The sequence below is a fragment of the Centruroides vittatus genome, unplaced genomic scaffold (assembly GCF_030686945.1).
Source record: "Centruroides vittatus isolate TY-2023 unplaced genomic scaffold, ASM3068694v2 scaffold_1167, whole genome shotgun sequence".
Classification (NCBI taxonomy): Eukaryota; Metazoa; Arthropoda; class Arachnida; order Scorpiones; family Buthidae; genus Centruroides; species Centruroides vittatus.
Genome location: NW_027122671.1, coordinates 628,652 through 647,553, shown reverse-complemented (window position 1 = coordinate 647,553; position 18,902 = coordinate 628,652). Strand labels below are relative to the sequence as shown.

At 33.9% G+C, this 18,902-nt stretch overlaps 2 protein-coding genes across 2 annotated transcripts; both read left to right on the top strand.

Annotated features, from left to right (window-relative positions):
* The first annotated feature begins 10,927 nt into the window (after positions 1–10,927).
* LOC136986673 (chromosome partition protein Smc-like) lies at positions 10,928–13,890 on the top strand. The gene is made up of 3 exons (XM_067284250.1): positions 10,928–11,132; positions 11,188–12,301; positions 13,785–13,890. Exons 1-3 carry the CDS (start codon positions 10,928–10,930, stop codon positions 13,888–13,890), a joined length of 1,425 nt encoding a protein of 474 aa, XP_067140351.1.
* A 4,011-nt stretch (positions 13,891–17,901) lies between these two features.
* On the top strand, positions 17,902–18,871 carry LOC136986671 (THAP domain-containing protein 5-like). The gene is made up of 2 exons (XM_067284249.1): positions 17,902–18,171; positions 18,465–18,871. The coding sequence occupies exons 1-2, from the start codon at positions 17,985–17,987 to the stop codon at positions 18,869–18,871; spliced, it is 594 nt and encodes a 197-aa protein (XP_067140350.1). The 5' UTR covers positions 17,902–17,984.
* The last annotated feature ends 31 nt before the right edge of the window (positions 18,872–18,902 follow it).

Genomic DNA, 18,902 nt, shown 5'->3' with positions numbered 1-18,902 from the left:
TCTGGTTTTTCTTTCTTTTTCTCCCCGTTGAATGTCGCCTCTTATTTTTCTTACAACTATAAAATCTTCGATTTCCGACAACTATTTTAATTTTATCGTCTGTTTTTTGTTTCTCTTTTTCTCCGTTAAGTGTCGCCTCTCGTTCTTCCAACTTTGGCCGCCACTTCCGTTCTTTACACCAAATTCTCTTCTCTTGTATCATCCTGATACAAGAAAGAGAACTTACTAACCATGGTTAGTAACTTAATTATATTATTTTTTTTTTATACGCGGGTAGTAATACCTTCCGGAGGTCTTTCATGGATAATTGGCCTCTATTCAGGCGTTACAGACGTGAAGAAAAACCGGAAAACTCCACGTAGCCAGCCAGCCCGTCCTCCATGACGGCCGAATGGCCGAGCGGTCAAGGTGGCAGCCTACCGCTCTGGGGGACCCGGGATCGAATCCGAGCGGGTCGAAAATTCCCAGGAATTTTTCGGGGGTGGTCCGTTCGGATATGTCGGGCCCCGTCCCTCACCACCCGGTCGCCCCATTGTGGGCCTGGCCGAACCCATAATGGGCCTTCTAAAAGAGGCCCTCTTAGTGCCCACAGGGCGGAAAGAGTTAAATAAAAAAAAAAAAAAAAAAAAAAGCCAGCCCGTCCTGATGAGGCGCGAACCTACGACCGAACTCCCAGTGTTAAAGGAAGAAACCGCTTGGCCAGTGGTGGACCTAAACAGAAATATAAATTTTTTTTTCTAATAGGATGGCCAAGGTGGCAGCCTACCGCTCTGGAAGACCCGATCGAATCCGGACGGGTCGAAAAATCCCCAGGAATTTTTCGGGGGTGGTCCTATCGGATATGTCGGGCCCCATCCTTCATCACCCGGTCGACCCGTTGTGGGCCTGGCCGAACCCATAATGGGCTTGCTAAAAGAGGCCCTTTTCAATTTCATTACTTTTACTTCATTTCAATGAAGCAAAAGTAGTAATTTCCATACTATATGGAAATTAATATTTAATTAGGATAATAAGTAGATTTTATTTTTCTGCCATACCATCCAATATTTCTTTAAATTGCGATAGTCTACTATTTCGTTGGATAAATTGAAAATAATAAAATTAAGCAGAGGATTGACTTTGCTTAATTTAATGGTAAAATGCTTCAGAGCAGCACACTAAAATCGCGTCAATGTTTCGAAACTGCTGAATATAAGGAGTCGACTCACCGAAACACATTCATCTTTACATTCTAAATGTCGAATCCACAAATTCCCCCAAAATATAGAGCGAAGACGAGTAATTTTTTAGCAGCGAAGTGTGGAAAATATAACTATTATCGAATCTAAACAAGATTGATACAATTCAAAATAATTATACAATATATTTGCGTAACACTATATCTGCCGAGACGGCTTAGATATCAGATTAGCACTCTGTGGAACTGGGATCGAATTTGGAAGAACAACTCCTGGGAATTTTTCATAAGCCTCTCCACCTAGTCTCTCCCTCTGTGGGCCTGGCCGAACTCACAAATGGGCATGAAAAATAATTTTGTAATAACTTCTGTGCTTTTTGTCGAAAATTTCTGAAATTTTGCAGGAAGGTTTGTGTATTGGGGAGAATGATGCTGTTAAAGTTTTGTGGTTAAATGTCGACAGGGTGGCGAGATAAAGGGGGATCGTGTGTCATATCTGGAATAGGGTCGGACTTAATTACTTTACTCGTTAGTAGCATTTACAATTTGTTTTTTTCTAAATATATAATACCCATCCCTATCCTCAAAATTAAGTCTATTGCCATTTTATAATAGTTAAAAATATAAAAAGATTTTAATAAAATACTATAACAGATGGCGCAATCAAATGTTACCGGGAAAGTTAAGCAACTCGTTGCTGGATTTTTTAGGGATTTTTCCTTTGATGTTAAAAATGTGTTTATCAAAAGGTTCAGGATCACATTTTAATGCAATTTTATTTTCCATGCGATTTTTTCACTACTGAATTCCATGTTCTTAAAAGCATATTTTGCTGATTTTTGTTTCATTATGAATTTTTACTCTTTTCGTTACTCCTCATAACTGTTAATAATAATGTCTCTAATTAGAAATTAATCCAAAAATGCGCTATTTTAATATTTTGATAAATATCGAATCTTTAAACAGTTAATATGAAATTTAACAAGTTTTATTAAATATAAAAATGTATTTACAATCGTGAAAATTCTACGTACAAATGTAATTGTTGAAGTAATTATAATTCTGGTTCTGAACACATATTGACTGCGACGTGTATTTTTGATTAAAGTTCAACATGAAAATGATTTCCTCCATAGTGCATTATTCTGTGGTGAAATGTTTTACTACTATAGAACACCGATCGAAATACAAGTTGCCTTGGCCAGTTATAGTCGTTTAAACAACAGCGTAACACAGTCTTTTATTAAACACGAGACCATTGCTTAATGTTTCATTTTCACTGTGGTTATTCTATGTATTTTAACCGAAGTGGGAAAACGAATCTCGAATCACGTCGAAGTATCCGTCCGTAAATTGGGATGGAAAGTCAAGTCTAGTTGATTAAGTCGTAATCGAGTGAAAGGTCAATTCCGGGTGGCTGTGTCACATTCGGTGGAAAGTGGAAATCCGTTCAAGAAGGCCTCGGCAAAAAAAGGGTTTATGTTTTCCAGCAGCAAAACAACCCAGTGGCGTGCCGTGACATTTGATGATAGGGAAGCTGTTTCTGTGAGAAGCCGACTTCCAGGGGCAATCAGTTAATTGCGCGTCACTGATCTTGGTTCCATTCGTATTGTTTGTTCGATAAGCCAGTAAAAACCGTAGACTTCTCTAAATGTATTTTTAATATCACAATTACATTCTGAATCGCTAGCCACGATATAAGGGCTAAAATTATAAATAAAATAATAAAAACTTACTCGGTGAAATAAAATGTGTGGTGATGTACAGTACAGTACATACTCGTACCTCGTACAAAATATTCTTCAATTCTATGAATATACTTTTAAACAAAATTATAATTAAATATAGCTTTGTAAAGAAACGTACATAAAAATAATATAAAATCGTATTTAAAATAAAAAATCTTCTTTAATCCACTTAGTCAAATAGCTCCCTACGAGTAACTAATGGATGGAATCAGAAACGGTCCCGGTAGGTGCATGCACGTGGGTTGCAAAATCCCGAGGGTGCCGATACCGGTCAATGTCAAATGCCTCTTTTGTCGCATCACTCGTACACCTCAAAGGACGCGACAAGGTTGTTGTACATTTTAAACGTTTCTCGCCATAGCTATAAAAATCTAAATATGTTAAACTTAATAGATTGTCCGTCATTTGTTTTCTAACTAATTCGTTTTAAGACCAGGGTCCACGGAAATTTCCAAAATTTACAACTTTTCGGTCACTCTCATTGAACTGGAAAAATTTTTGTCTTTATTAACTAATATTACGAAGAAATCAGTCCCCACTGTACTCGGCTAGAGATTGGGTCGGTTAAGCTTTTATTTAAGTAAAATTCCGGCTGTTTCTGCAGGGTTTTATTTATGTCCCCAATTCTCTAATCTCTTAATTATTTAACTACTTCTTAAGTAGAAAAGTTACTTCTTACCTGAATATTTGTAGTCTTGGGAAAACAGTGGAAAGACAAATTTTTATGACAACGAATATATAAATCGTAAATTTAAGGAAAATAAATTTTGGAGCTTTTTTGTACCTTGTGCGTCTCATTCATTGAATTTGGTTGTAAATGATGCTGCCAAAGTAACAGTTAATTTTTCAACATTGTACAAGAATTGTAAGCGTTTTTTTTCTACATACCCTTATAGATGGGACATACGAAATCGTAATATCACTGGTTTAACATTGAAATCCGCAATTAATATAAAATGGGAGAGCAGAATAAAAATATCAAATATTTTAATGGATTTTTTTAAAACTTTTGTCAACTATACAGGACTATCGTAAAAACATACCAGTAAATTCCTATCGGTTGGGTTAAGTTATAAATGTACTGTACTTATGATTAACATAATCGGGCGAGGGCGGCCAAATATCTAGCAGGCAGGCGGCTAACAGCCCAGAACCAGTCCGGGATAGAATCATGGAAGCGTTATATGTGTGTAGCTTCCACCAGCTAAACCGTGTTAAGTTGGTGCTCTGTAAAGCGCATGCGCGAATGCGTTTAACCTGCCTGCTTGCACAGCCTACAATAAGAAACAGCCTAGTCAAATGGGGGAAATCCCATTGAAGAGTTGTGTCCAAACGAAAATATTTTCTCCCGCTAGATGGAGCCACACAACGGACCATAACAACACACACTGATTAAGTTATCCTAGCTACATGCTGTCATATGTTCGTAAAATAAAACAGTAATTCAAACAGGATATAGCAAATTATTGATTTTTTTTAATTAAGATTTTGCCCGGATTTCTGCAGAACAATCTAAAACAATAGACATGTTATCAATAATTATCTAGACGGTTAAATGCGATAATAATTAATGGGCTAGATGTACTGTACCTATTCTGGTCATATTAAAACAATTTTCAACTTTAAAAAATATTTTTATATCCTTACAATTTTTTAAAGCAATGAAACAGTAAAAATAATGCAAAAAACATGTTCTCTTTTACTTTATTACAATAATTTTTATTAATTTTAACATTTTATAAACAAAATTTAAATTTTTTAAAATATACAAAAATCACGAGTTTTCACCAGGCCTGTACCAGTTGTGGCCACCCCATGTTTATAGAGGTGCCACTTTTATTATTTTTCTTGATAAAGCTTTATTATTTGACGTTTTGGGTCTATGATTCTCCCGAATATAAGTGTCGTTCACAGTTCTTATGTAGTTGGAAATGTAGGGTCTGATGAATTTTCTTAGAATTACATTACACAGTATATTTTGGTGTCCATCTTTACCACACATAAACAATGGATTTTTCTCCATCCAAGGAAGAATAATCTTACATAAATTATGCATCACAGCTGGTTGCTGAATTAAAAATGGTAAGCCTGCATGAATAGCCTTCTCCAGTTGCTGCAAAAACCCAATAAACTCTACTTTTGGATATAAGAGCCCGCCTAGATCATTTAAATTTATTATGCCCATGATAGGTGCAGGGGATTTCACTGATGCAAGTATGTCCAAACAGTCGGAACATTCAATTTTCTCTTCGGTGATACGTACTAAGTATCCAGCAATGTATGCCATTGTAGCAGATTGAATGTTTGGCTTTATAATATTGGAAGGTCTAATCTCTAGCTGTTTCAGTTGTGGCTCAATATGCTTAGTAACTTCCTTGATAGTATAGTTCTTATCCATGCATGCCTTTAAAAATAATAAATTATTATTATAATGATTACTTTATTAGGTATATTAAATTAAATTAAATTAGGTCTATTAAAGTAATTTATTAATCAAAATATAATACCTGATTTACAATAATGGACATGTCTTCATTAGGAGACATCCATTCCTCACAATCTAAGCTTTCTGCATTGCTTTCAAGGGATGCACTAATTAGTCCTGTTTTAAGAATTGTATGCAGTCCTTGCATTATGCTGCAGGCGTTTGTCTGGTCATTGAATCCAGACATGGACCGCAGTCCACTAAAAAGGTTCTCTATATCATCTGAATTGAATTTTCTGGTTAATATAAAATCAAAACCATTCTCCAACAAATACCTGATACACAGAACAGTGGATCTGGTTGTGAGACAAGCAGCTTCATAAGTTTGCTTACTGATAAATTGAACATTGGGACTGTCACAGCTATCTTTCCAGGACTGTAAATATCCCAAAAACTCACCATCCAACCAATTGAGCCTTTCATCATTAGCAGAAACAAACTGCATCACTGTTGCATTTCTGGAATGAATGTGGTGTTGAGTATTGCTGATATTGTGAATAGCAAACCATTTTTGCATCATTTCCAAATACTCAATTGTGCCCTCGGCCTCAACAAAGTTCAAGTTCCCAAACCTGTGTCCGTGCTTCTGTAAAAACTTCAGTGCAGCAATTACATTTTGGCTGCATATGTCCACTGCACGCTTAACCTTCATCTTATCAAAATTTGTTGGATAGACATGTTTAAAAGTTAAGCATCTTACTGGTTTAATAACATGATCTCTCTGTAGGTGAAACAAGTTTCGGAGAAATACACCACTAATATGTTTTCCATGATTCACCATTACCCTACTTGGAGAAAGAAGCAATGACCAGAAATTTTTTAATATATGACATGGATCATATGATAGGAATATTGAACGATTATTATCCATTGGATGTGGAATCTTTGGAATTGGAGGGTTAACAGCACTAAGTAATTCAAATAACTTAACATTTTTACTATGGCCATCAGCAACTATCCTGAGTACTTTTAGACCTGCTGTCTCCACTGAATGAATCACATCTAAAGTTAAAGTATAAAGTTCCTGACCTTTTAAATCATTGATAAAAAAATATGCAACAGGAATTCGAAAATTTTTTGATAATCCTGAAAACACAAAACACAGGAGACTATTTGCTGTGACATGTTCAAGTCCAAGTTGTTTTTCCAGGCCATTCATTTTTACTGTTCCCACTACTTCGTCTGCTTGCTTGTTATACTGTTGATTAGGTTTAATGGTCATTTCATCCAAAATAAGTGAACCTAATTTTTCCACTTGTGACAACTTTTTTGCCTCCTGAGTTAATCGTTGCTTAATTAGGGAACCCACACTAACCCCAGAAACAGAGCCTATATATCTTTTCAATGTTGATTTTGATGGTAATGATAAAAGTGGAGTTTTCCTAGCAAATGTATATGCCCTAGAAGACTTTTTGCTCCATAAGACACAGTATTTTACTGTGTTGTCACTCCAACGAGGCTTTTGTTTATTGTAAACAACCAGCTGTTCAAGTATGAAATCTGCTTTGCAGTTACCTAAAAGTACAATATAATTTTATTAGTCACTAACACAAATCTGCCAAAAAAGTTAAACAATCAATAGCAGATTACATAAAACCAATTTTGTGTTATAATGTACTATATTGATATAATAGGATATTAGGAATATTAATATGTTATCACATGAATTATTGTAACATACCTTGGGCACTGTCATTCTCTAAGCTTTCTATATGATATTTTTCAAGCTTTCCAGCTAACAATTTATTTTCTGCTTTCAATCTACGTTGTTCTTCATACAGGCGCTTGATAGTGTAATCTTGTCTCCTGCATTTCTGCTCCAAAGTTTTCAGTCTTCTCTTGTCAGAATTCAGTTTTAACATTGTATAACTTGTCCCTACAGAAACTTCTATACCAGATGCAGAACTAGATGGCCTTATGTCACAGTCTGAAAGTTCACATCTGGCTGTGGAACTAGAGAACCTGCTTTCATAGTCTAAAAAAACAGCTCCGTCCACAGGACTCATTAATGGAACTTGATCATGTACTTGTTGCTCAGATTGAACATGCTTTCGTTTGGTACCAGTACAAACTCCTTTCTTGGGACTAACCTTTTTTACTTCTCTTCTGGCTTCTTTACAAACAATCTGCTTATAGGATGGGTATTCGGGAAAAACGCTTGGGACGGCATTTCGAATCAATATTCTCTTTTTCAATCCTGGTTTATAATCTGATTCTAGAAAGTGCTTACTGCAGACAACTGACCAGTCACTTGGCTTCCAAAGTTTGGAACTGTTTTCATCTGTAAATTTTAAAAAGAGTTAGCTTATACAGTAAATCTATTAGTTATACCATCTATAAATAATTTGTATGCATAAATAGATAAATTGTACAAAAATTTAAAATGCAATTGCAATATAGCCTAATCTCATTGAAGTTAGGGGTTGTGCAAAAACCGTACTTGTCCTCATTAAGGGGGAGTATATGTATTTAATTTTATTTGTATTTTAAAAAGCTGAAATTAAATGCTTTTCAAATACACCCATGTAGTTTTCAGCAATGTCTTTCTACCGTTTTTGAAATATCCGAGAAATTTGATAAAAGGAAGTAATATATAAATTTTCGAGGGTTGAAATTTTCCATGTGCTTTTTTAGGGAGGTTTTATAAAAGCCACAAAAGATCATAATGGGAAGGGGAAGTAAGATTTGGGAAATATGGGGACACGTGGTTTTTGCACGAACCCTTACAGCATATAATAAAATAATTGCAAAAGTGTAGCATCAATGGCAAGTAGCATAGATGTTATAAAATTATTCGTTTTTCCTACATTATTTAATTATGGAGTATTAAATAAATCTTACCTTTTCTACTGACAGCTTTTATCCATTTTAAACGTAAACTCTCTTCCGCTGGATATTCGTGAAAACTTGTTCCATCTTTTTTTGATTTATTTGATGTACAAAACGGCACAGAGCAATGAACCATTTTAAATCAAACTTTATAAAAATTTACCAATATCTTGATGTAAAATATTTTCAAAATTTTAATTTTTTAAATATATTATAACCACGTCTTTACAACAGAATTAGCATTGATCACTTGATCGAATAGTCCGGTCATCAGCGCTCCTAGTGAGGACTATGTGCAAACCGCCTCAGGAATCGACACACGTGTTCAGAGCAAATGACTAGGCTGTTTCTTATTGTAGGCTGTGCTGCTTGGAAGCTGACCCGGCAGCGCTTCCATTCCGCCACTGATATTCGAATATACAATAGCAATCTTATCGTTTATTTCACATGTAGTATAGAAATTTGTAATAAGATACATAATGCAATTATAATAAAATATTAATTTTAATTAATTCAAACTGCGTTCAAATATGAAAATTTATATTTTAGAAAATAGAAGGGAAGCAGCGCTTCCACCGCTTCCAATGACGACACGCCACTGAAACAACCTTTTCCACCAAGGCCTTTTACGCTCGACGGATTCTTCCACCATTTCTTCGGACTCCTTTCTTTCGAATCCCGTCTCATGTGACCATGTCTCCACCGTCCATTTTGGAACTTCGGGGTATCGCCGCTCCAGATAATGGACGAGAGACGACGCGCTGTCGCCAGGAGTTATGACGACCACCCGTTTGAGGTCGGGCGTATGCGACTTCTCCTCCGCATCTTTCGAAAGTACCCGTATCACACGAGGCGAAGACGAGGCGCCATTTTCGGGCTCAGCATGGTCCGAGGCGTGCCTCCTTCAATTCTTTGAAATTATCCATTTTGCAAAGAAAAATGAGCGAGTGTTGTAAAAACAGAACTTGCATTAATTAAAAAATATTCCTATTCTAATCTGAATTGTAAATTTAGAATGCAAAAATGGTTGTTTTAAAATGATTCAAAATCAGAAATGAATGTTATAATGCAATCTTTGTTGACTATGAACACAATATAGTGTTTACGACGATCACTTGTCTTTTCTTCTCCCTGTTATTTAGTTGACTCACTATATTGTGTTCATAGTCAACAAGAATCAAGCACGACACGGTTTCAAGTCATTAATAAATGCAATCTTTATTTATTATATATAATAATTTTAATTTTTTCGATGATTTTTAATGTTCGACAGAGAAATTAGTTTACAAAAAACTGTACTATTCTGTTGACTGCCGTAACATAAAACATCTGTGAAAATAGAGGAAACGAGACTACGAATAAACTCGAATTATTATAATTAATTAAGATTCTGACCGGATATTAATATATATATACGTCTTCTTTTCTTTTCTTTCGAAGACACAATGTAGTGACGTAAACTTAAACACTGGGCGAATTTTTCATCCTTTTTATTCGGTTGGAACGCTTTTTTATTACATAACGCGTTTCGGGCCGATGCCCCTCTTCAGCCAACTAAACATTAAAAAGTGAGAGATGACTATATACAAATATTTAAAATAAATATCGTGACAGTATACATAATTAGTTTTTTAGAGGTTGTTACCTTCTAAATCCTGGTAAGAGCTTGTATACCGTTAAAAGCTGGTCCGTACCTCATTCGGTAGTTTAGACGGATGTAATAGTCCAAGGGTACGAATCTTGATAAAAATTCCATAAAAAAGGAAGGTTTAGTATCAGTCTGTAGAGGTATACGGGGTTATTCTTTCACAAATCATATTCGTGAAACCATACCTGAGATTCGTCTTCCGGTGTGTTGTCTAACACTGAGCTCGTACTCCTCCACCTCAACTGCGGAGCACGATCTATTTTTAATTTGCATATGTCTGGTCGAGCATTAGCAGGGGAATGTTCCTTTTTTTTTTTTTTTTTTTTTTTTTTTTTTTTTTTTTTTTTTTAATAGGTTTCTTTTCCGATAAAATTATTCGGGGGGTTTAGCGGTGATTTTTTTAGAACATAGCACGTGGCCATTGCTATTTTTTCCCGCTTTTAGTATTTTTAATATTTGTCGCTATGCAAATGACGTAACAGATCGTAAAACAGTTTTTTATTTTATAGTATATTTTATAGTAATTTAATCCAGTTTTCATTGATTTTTATGCTTAGATTAGTATTTATGCAGGTCTTATTTTTATTTTTAATGATTTCTACACTTTCTTTGAATTTTCTGTTGTATGTCTTCTTTTCTCTATGTAAAATGCTTGTTTTAGTATCATCGATTTTACAGTTATTTAACACACAATGGTCATGGAATACTGAGTTTAGTATTGACAGACCTACGTTACCTCAAAACCCACCTTAAAGAGAATACACCTTTAAGAACACTCTCTCTTCCACGGTCCATCACAGAAAATATCCCAACAAGAGACAAAAAATACATCAACCTCAAAATACTAAGATCAGCGATAAAATTTAAACACATTAAAATTAGAAGACTAAAACGAGATTTACAAAAATACAATAAAAAGGAAAGAAGAGCAGATCCAAAAAATAAAGAAGAAACCACTAACAACTTACCAAGAGATAATATAAATAGATATCAGACAAATAAACAAAAAAAAGCTAGCTAAACGATTTGGCCACCCAACTATGGAAGAAATAATAGAATGGAAAACATCCTTGGTATTAAATAAAACACAAATCACGATCCCCGAACATATTCTAGAAACAATAAGAAAAGGACTAGACTTTAACGGCCCTAACACTTGGGAAGTATTGGATATAATACCTAATTTGGATCGTATGTGCAATGAACTCGAAGATACAGAATCAAGAATTCTGAAAACGACCTTAAGTAATAAAATTAAAAAAATATACTGTAAAAAAACATAATAAAACAACTATAACAGATAAAAATTACTATAAATACAAAGACGAGATAGAAACATTGCAAAAATTCTTAAGTGATAATCAGCTAGACCTCATTAGAGCCGATAAAAGTAAACAAATTATTATAGTAACCCAAAAATGGGTTAAGTCAAAACAGCTAGAAATAGTGGAAGGCAAAAAGTTCCGAAAACTACCAATCAATCCGAAAGAAACCCTATATGAAGAACTAAAAAAGAGAGTTATAAAACTGCAAAAACTTAACAAAATTACAAGAGCAGAACGAGAGTTCATCCTTAATCAAGATAATGATAGAACACCTAAACTGAATGTGAAACTTAAAACCCACAAAATGGGAGAAAAAGTAAGACCCATAGTCGATTTTAAATTCGCTACCTTATATAATCTGGAAAAATTCCTTAAACAAAAACTTAAGAAATATCAAAATTCGAAGCACTCTATCAAAAATACAGAGGAACTTTTGGACAGTCTAAAAAACGTTAAAATAGAAAAAACATCAAAAATGGCTAGTCTGGATGTGATTGATATGTACCCGTCGATAAAATGGGAATTAATCGAAGATAAACTTAAAAAATTAGAAGTAGAATCACATATCATAGAATTAATAGAATTTGCATATATGAGTAATTATTTCGAGATAGATGAAGAATACTACACACAGAATAATGGTATTAGTATGGGGTCCGTCATAGGCCCGAAACTAGCTGAAATAATAATGATCGACGTTGACAAAGAAATTAATAATATAACAGGTATAAAATATTATAAAAGATACGTAGATGATGTCCTAATTATATATAATGATGCAGAAGTAAAGCCTAACATGATAAAACATATAATAAACAATATAGATAAGGATATCCAATTTAAAATAGAGGAAGAAAATGTGGCCGATAATAGTATACGATACTTAGACGTCATGATAACAAGAAACGAAAACGAATTAGATTTTGAACCTTTTAAAAAACCATGTTCAATCAACACCACAATAAAATATACTTCAAATATACCATTGTATATAAAACAAAACATCTTTAACATGGAATACCGAAAAATACAGAATAGAACTAGTAAAGAAACTAATAAACCCAAACACATCATCGAATTGAAGAAAAAGTTTGCCCTAGACGGGTACCCAACCAGACTGATTCATAAATGGGAAAATAAAATTACTAATAACCAAACAAAAATAAAAGATAAAAAAACCGAATCGAAACCAAAATATACCAGCTTCCCATACATTAGGAACCTTTATGAAGAAATCGACATAGATATGAGGAAAAATAATATAAAACTTGCCCCAAAATACGTAAACCTGTTATCTAGACTTAAAGCGAAACAAAGAAAAAAGAAACAGACGATAAAAAAAGAAGATATGAAAAACATAGTTTACAAGATACCATGCACTTGCAAAAATACCAACTTCTATATAGGAGAAACAAAACGAAAACTCAAAATAAGAGTGAAAGAACATATAGCCGATTTAAAGTACAACAGACTAAACTCAGTATTCCATGACCATTGTGTGTTAAATAACTGTAAAATCGATGATACTAAAACAAGCATTTTACATAGAGAAAAGAAGACATACAACAGAAAATTCAAAGAAAGTGTAGAAATCATTAAAAATAAAAATAAGACCTGCATAAATACTAATCTAAGCATAAAAATCAATGAAAACTGGATTAAATTACTATAAAATATACTATAAAATAAAAAACTGTTTTACGATCTGTTACGTCATTTGCATAGCGACAAATATTAAAAATACTAAAAGCGGGAAAAAATAGCAATGGCCACGTGCTATGTTCTAAAAAAATCACCGCTAAACCCCCCGAATAATTTTATCGGAAAAGAAACCTATTAAAAAAAAAAAAAAAAAAAAAAAAAAAAAAAAAAAAAAAAGGAACATTCCCCTGCTAATGCTCGACCAGACATATGCAAATTAAAAATAGATCGTGCTCCGCAGTTGAGGTGGAGGAGTACGAGCTCAGTGTTAGACAACACACCGGAAGACGAATCTCAGGTATGGTTTCACGAATATGATTTGTGAAAGAATAACCCCGTATACTTCTACAGACTGATACTAAACCTTCCTTTTTTATGGAATTTTTATCAAGATTCGTACCCTTGGACTATTACATCCGTCTAAACTACCGAATGAGGTACGGACCAGCTTTTAACGGTATACAAGCTCTTACCAGGATTTAGAAGGTAACAACCTCTAAAAAACTAATTATGTATACTGTCACGATATTTATTTTAAATATTTGTATATAGTCATCTCTCACTTTTTAATGTTTAGTTGGCTGAAGAGGGGCATCGGCCCGAAACGCGTTATGTAATAAAAAAGCGTTCCAACCGAATAAAAAGGATGAAAAATTCGCCCAGTGTTTAAGTTTACGTCACTACATTGTGTCTTCGAAAGAAAAGAAAAGAAACGAAAATACAAAACACGGTTTCCTCAAGATAGATATATATACGTATGTAATATATAAACTATAGAGGGAATAAGAGATTTAAAGTAGGCTATTTATTAATTTTCATTTTGCTTTAACAATTCCACTGGAAAATTAACAATAAAAAGACTATTTTGGAGGAGCCGATTCGAGGAAAAAGATCCTATTCCTCTGAAGAAAGCCTATCAATTGTTATTGAAAACCACCGCCGCTAATTGCGATATTTTGCTTATCAAAGTTAAATAGTATTTAAATTTAGAAAGATCGTAGTCTGAACTTACTTAAACAATCGCTGCAAATGAAGAAAAAATACTCGCAATAAATAATCACACAAGTCAACAACAGATCTTCTCTCAACAACCAGAAAATTTTATTTTTAATAGTAATATTTAAAATTTGAGTTTTGCGGAGAATTTCGTGATTTCCATGTCTCTATTTCTAAAGAGTGATTTTGACGGATCATCTCACGAGTTTGTCTCGAGCCTTTTACTCGTCCTCACAGACACGAGCTGCTATAATCAATTCACATAGAGTTAGGATATGCTGGAACACTATGGGGCTTCCATAAATTATGCATTTTTCTTGAAATTTTTATTCCCCTCTCCCTCTGGTCCCAGTCTGTCCAAATCTCCGTAACCCCCTCCCTCTTCGGACGTCCAACGAAACCTTTATCACTTTATGAATGATAGATACTATAAGTAGAAACGAATGATATAAGAATTTTTGGGGATACTATAGATTACTATCTATGGAATTTCGGGACTTTGAGTATATATCTGAACTGAATGGAACGAGACGAGTTCAACGATACCCTACTTTTGGACCGGAGACGAAAAATAAAAAAAGTTATCATACTTTTTTCCGGCGATCGCGCGATGATAGGGAGTCGCGTCGCTCTCACCGCTAAGTCGGCCTCGCTATCGCGATCGGGAGTCGCGTCGCTTGCCATTAAAATTGCCTTTAGTAGACGTTCCTCCTTTTTTTACTTTGTTCAAGAACTACTGTGAATCAATAACTAGTGACATTTAGCACATGGCGGCCTGCCGACGGCTCCCCTCCGGGAGGTCAGTCGAGAGCACGAACAGTCGGAACGGCCGCCACGTTCGCTGCCATAAGTAACATTAACCGAAATGGCGATCGCGCGATGATCGGAAGTCGCGTCGCTCTCTCCGCTCTCGTATCGCGTGTTTAACCCTACTGGAGATGACGTAGTCCGACGTCATGGTTTGCAGACTTTACCGCAAGATGGCAGTACTAGCAACTATGGCGCCGTCTTCATGAGAGCATTAAAAAAGTATGGTAAGTGAAAAAGTATGATAACTTTTTATTTTTCGTCTCCGGTCCAAAAATAGGATGCCGTTGAACTCGTCTCAGTCCCCTGAGTTTCAATATATAATCAAAGTCCTGAAATTCCATAGGGGGTAATCTATAGTACACCGAATTTTCGAAATAGGTATAATAAAATGTATAAAATTTAATGTTTTATGATGTTTTGTAAAATTTAATGTAATGGTTAAGACAAGTCGGACAAGGAGAAGGAGAGGACGTCCACTGAAGTTCAACCCCTCGAGTTTATCTGACTTGTTTTAAAACAAGTCGGACGAACTCGATGTTTTATTATAAACTTTTACAATACATTTTATTATATCTATTAGAATTCAGCTGTCCTGTTTCACCTTGCTGTAAAGCAACCGTGCAAGGAAAACAATTGTACAGGAGTATACATGACTACAATAAAATCTGCAGTACAGTATAATACAGTATGACTTTCATCAATACAGATTAAAAGGATTAGATTTTTTTTTTTTTTTTTTTAACTCTTTCCGCCCTGTGGGCACTAAGAGGGCCTCTTTTAGTAGGCCCATTATGGGTTCGGCCAGGCCCACAATGGTGCGACCGGGTGGTGAGGGACGGGGCCCGACATATCCGAACGGACCACCCCCGAAAAATTCCTGGGGATTATTCGACCCGTTCGGATTCGATCCCGGGTCCCCCAGAGCGGTAGGCTGCCACCTTTACCGCTCGGCCATCCAGCCGTTTAATATAAATTGACTTACTTGTTTGTAAAACCAACGTTTTCATAATAACACATCTACTTAATCTAGGCTATGCAATAAAAAGTTCAGTTTAATGCAAAATATTTAGAAATATTGTTTTGTGTATTTACTGTTGATCTAATTAAATAATATGATTAGTGATGTAACCAATTTCATCGCATTTCTCCTGCCAGAAACTGAAAATAAATACAAAACTAAAATAAAGGAATTATCACCTAGATAATTATTTAAAGCGATTAACAGTAATGTTATATTTAAATTCATGAATGAATATTTTTTTTTTCACATAATTCCAGTTTGATGTAATAAATTATAAATAAGCAAAATGGTGTCCATAATAAATGTACTTAATTTAACTTAACTTTATCATTAAGACAATTTAGATTAAGATTACGTATAAGAAACAAGGTTAAGATTATATATATATATATAATTGTGTGTGCGCGCGTGTGTGTAGTATATATATAAATAATTAAATATTTTATCTAGCACTAAGAAGATATTGCATTTATCTAAAAAGAATCTGATTTAATAATATACAGTAATAATATAGAAAAGCATTGAAAGCATTGAAAATGAATTAGATTGAATTAAATAATTGAAGTTTGTTATTTTCAATAATATCACAAAAATTCATACTGCAAATTATTGAAATTTGAAACAGTATAAAGCCTGCTGTTTATAAAAAATTAGTCTATTACGAAACATTCATAAAGTTATAAATAAATATAAAGCGCGTACAATATCGATAATTTAATACGAATAATTTACATATAGTAAATCTTTAAGTAATTTAAAGAATTAACGCTAGACGAAAAAGATAATTAAATAAATGTTTTTCTTCCTTTTTATATTTCAAGTACCGGTAACAGTTATCTTGCAGTTATGTCCATTTGATATAAATTTTTAAATTGTTTCATTTTCTCGAATTAAAGAGAATCGGCGACTATTAAAATATCGTAAGAGAAACGTCAGCTTAATTAATATTTCTTTAATTAATTAATTTTCTTATTACAAACATTTTTACAGCAGCAAGCTGATAAAAGGACGTATTCCTCCTGTTATTGTTTCTTTATTCTTCCTGAATTGCTTATACTGGAGTATACACTTCAGATATTATTTTATTAACAAAATCATTAAGTTATTAAATCCTCTTACGACATGATAAAATAATTTCTATGTTCTAAAGCTGAACGCCATTAGAAGACGAGAATACAGGGTAACTTGTATCCATCAGTTTTAGATATAATTTCAGATGTCTTGGTTAAAATCTCATTCAAAACCAAATACAGTCAAACCTGTTTTTATGCGGGGGATAGGAACCGCATTAAAAAAAACGCATTAAAAAAAATTGCACGAAACTTCACGAGGGGCTATAAAAAATAGTTTTCGCAACACAATTAAAAAAATATTTTTTTATGCGGTGAATAGGGACCGCATAAAAAAAGTCTCACGTAGAAAATAACTCGAAACCGTACGAAATAGAATTTATTGACAACAGATGTCAGCACTTGACTGCATCGTCTGATCTATCGTCTGTTTTACATACTTTTGTCCAGGTGGGGTTTTGTTGACTTAAAAAGTAAATAATTTCATTTTTCGCATATTCATGCAATAATATTACGATAATAAGTGCATTTATGCTATAATAAGTTTATTTAGCTATGATAAGTCAACGTGAGACATGACGAATCGCACGAGACTAGTCGCCAACTATACCGCACGAATAAAAAATCGCACAAAAAAAACCGCACAAATTAAAAATTCGCATTAAAAAATCGCACAAATAAAAATCGCACATAAAAAGAGCGCATAAAAACAGGTTTGACTGTATATTTTCTCTACTTTGGACTTCATTTCTTCGTAACATTTGTGTTTTACAGTAAGAAATTGTAATTTGGATATCATTTATTAAGGTAATTTAGCTGAAGAAATGTTTGTGAAAATTTCCATCAATAGATGGCGACATAAGCTTTTTCAAAATGAAATTATCAGAATTATTATTTAATATTAATTGTATTAATTAATACAGAAAACAAATAATATCCAATGTGTAAATCTAATATTAACTATGCATCCACTCAAAGGAAGTAGTTCCAGAAAAAGCATTTTATGTAGAATAAATGTCTTAAATATCAATAGGGGAAAAAAGTGAAATTTACTCCGCACGCGGCGCTAGTATCGATGAGGTCGTAAACAGACTAAGCGATACGTTGGTCGGTTGTAAAGTACCATTTGTTTTTTCTTTAAACGAAAATCTAATAAATATTTTAAGTTTCAAAAATGCCAAGTACGTGGTGCTGTGTACCACATTGTTCTAATAGTGGTGGTCACAAGTTTCCAAAAAATCCAGCATTGCGAAAGAAATGGATTCACGCCGTTAAAAGAGCAAATTGGAAACCAACTTCATCCAGTCTCGTGTGTAAAAATCACTTCACACCTGATCAGTATAAGGAAATTAATATCTTTGGTAAGCACATTATTTAAAGAATTATAATAACTGTACAATATTTTTTTCAAGCTATTAGCAATTAAGAAGCTTCAAACACCTCGCTTGAAAAATACTTGATGTTTACATCAAAAGTCTCTGTTTAGTTTTAATATCTAGGCGTGATAAGCCCTAACAGTAGAGGCTAGTTTTGAGCACTTACATAGCATTAATGCTAAGTTAACAAAGGATAAAAAATATATATAGTATCATGGATTTAATTGTTAATTCTTTATGCTAAATGAAAAATAAATAGATTTATTTTACTTTATTAGGAAACATCCCAGCAAAGAGACAACTGAAGGCTGATGCTGTACCAAATGTATTTCTTTGGTCTAAAAAAGAGGCACCTTCGGTTGCGAGCAGACGAGGAAGAAGAGAAAACCGTGAACGCAAAGTTCAAGATAATCATGATGCATGCTATATAATGGATACTGGTACATTAGAAATAGGAGGAGAAGTAATAATAGATGAGGAGGAGGAAAAGGCTACTTGTCTTATTGAAAATAATGTGGCAAGCACTATGGTCTGTGTAACTACACAGACCCATACTTTTGAAGTCCCAATGTCAGTTGAAAGATTTGAGTTTGACAACAATGCTATACATTACTATACTGGGTTAGAGAACTACAGTTCTTTCAATTTTGTACTACAAAGTTTGGACCAGCAGCATACAGCTTAAAATATTATAAGTTTCAGGTTGTAACACTTGC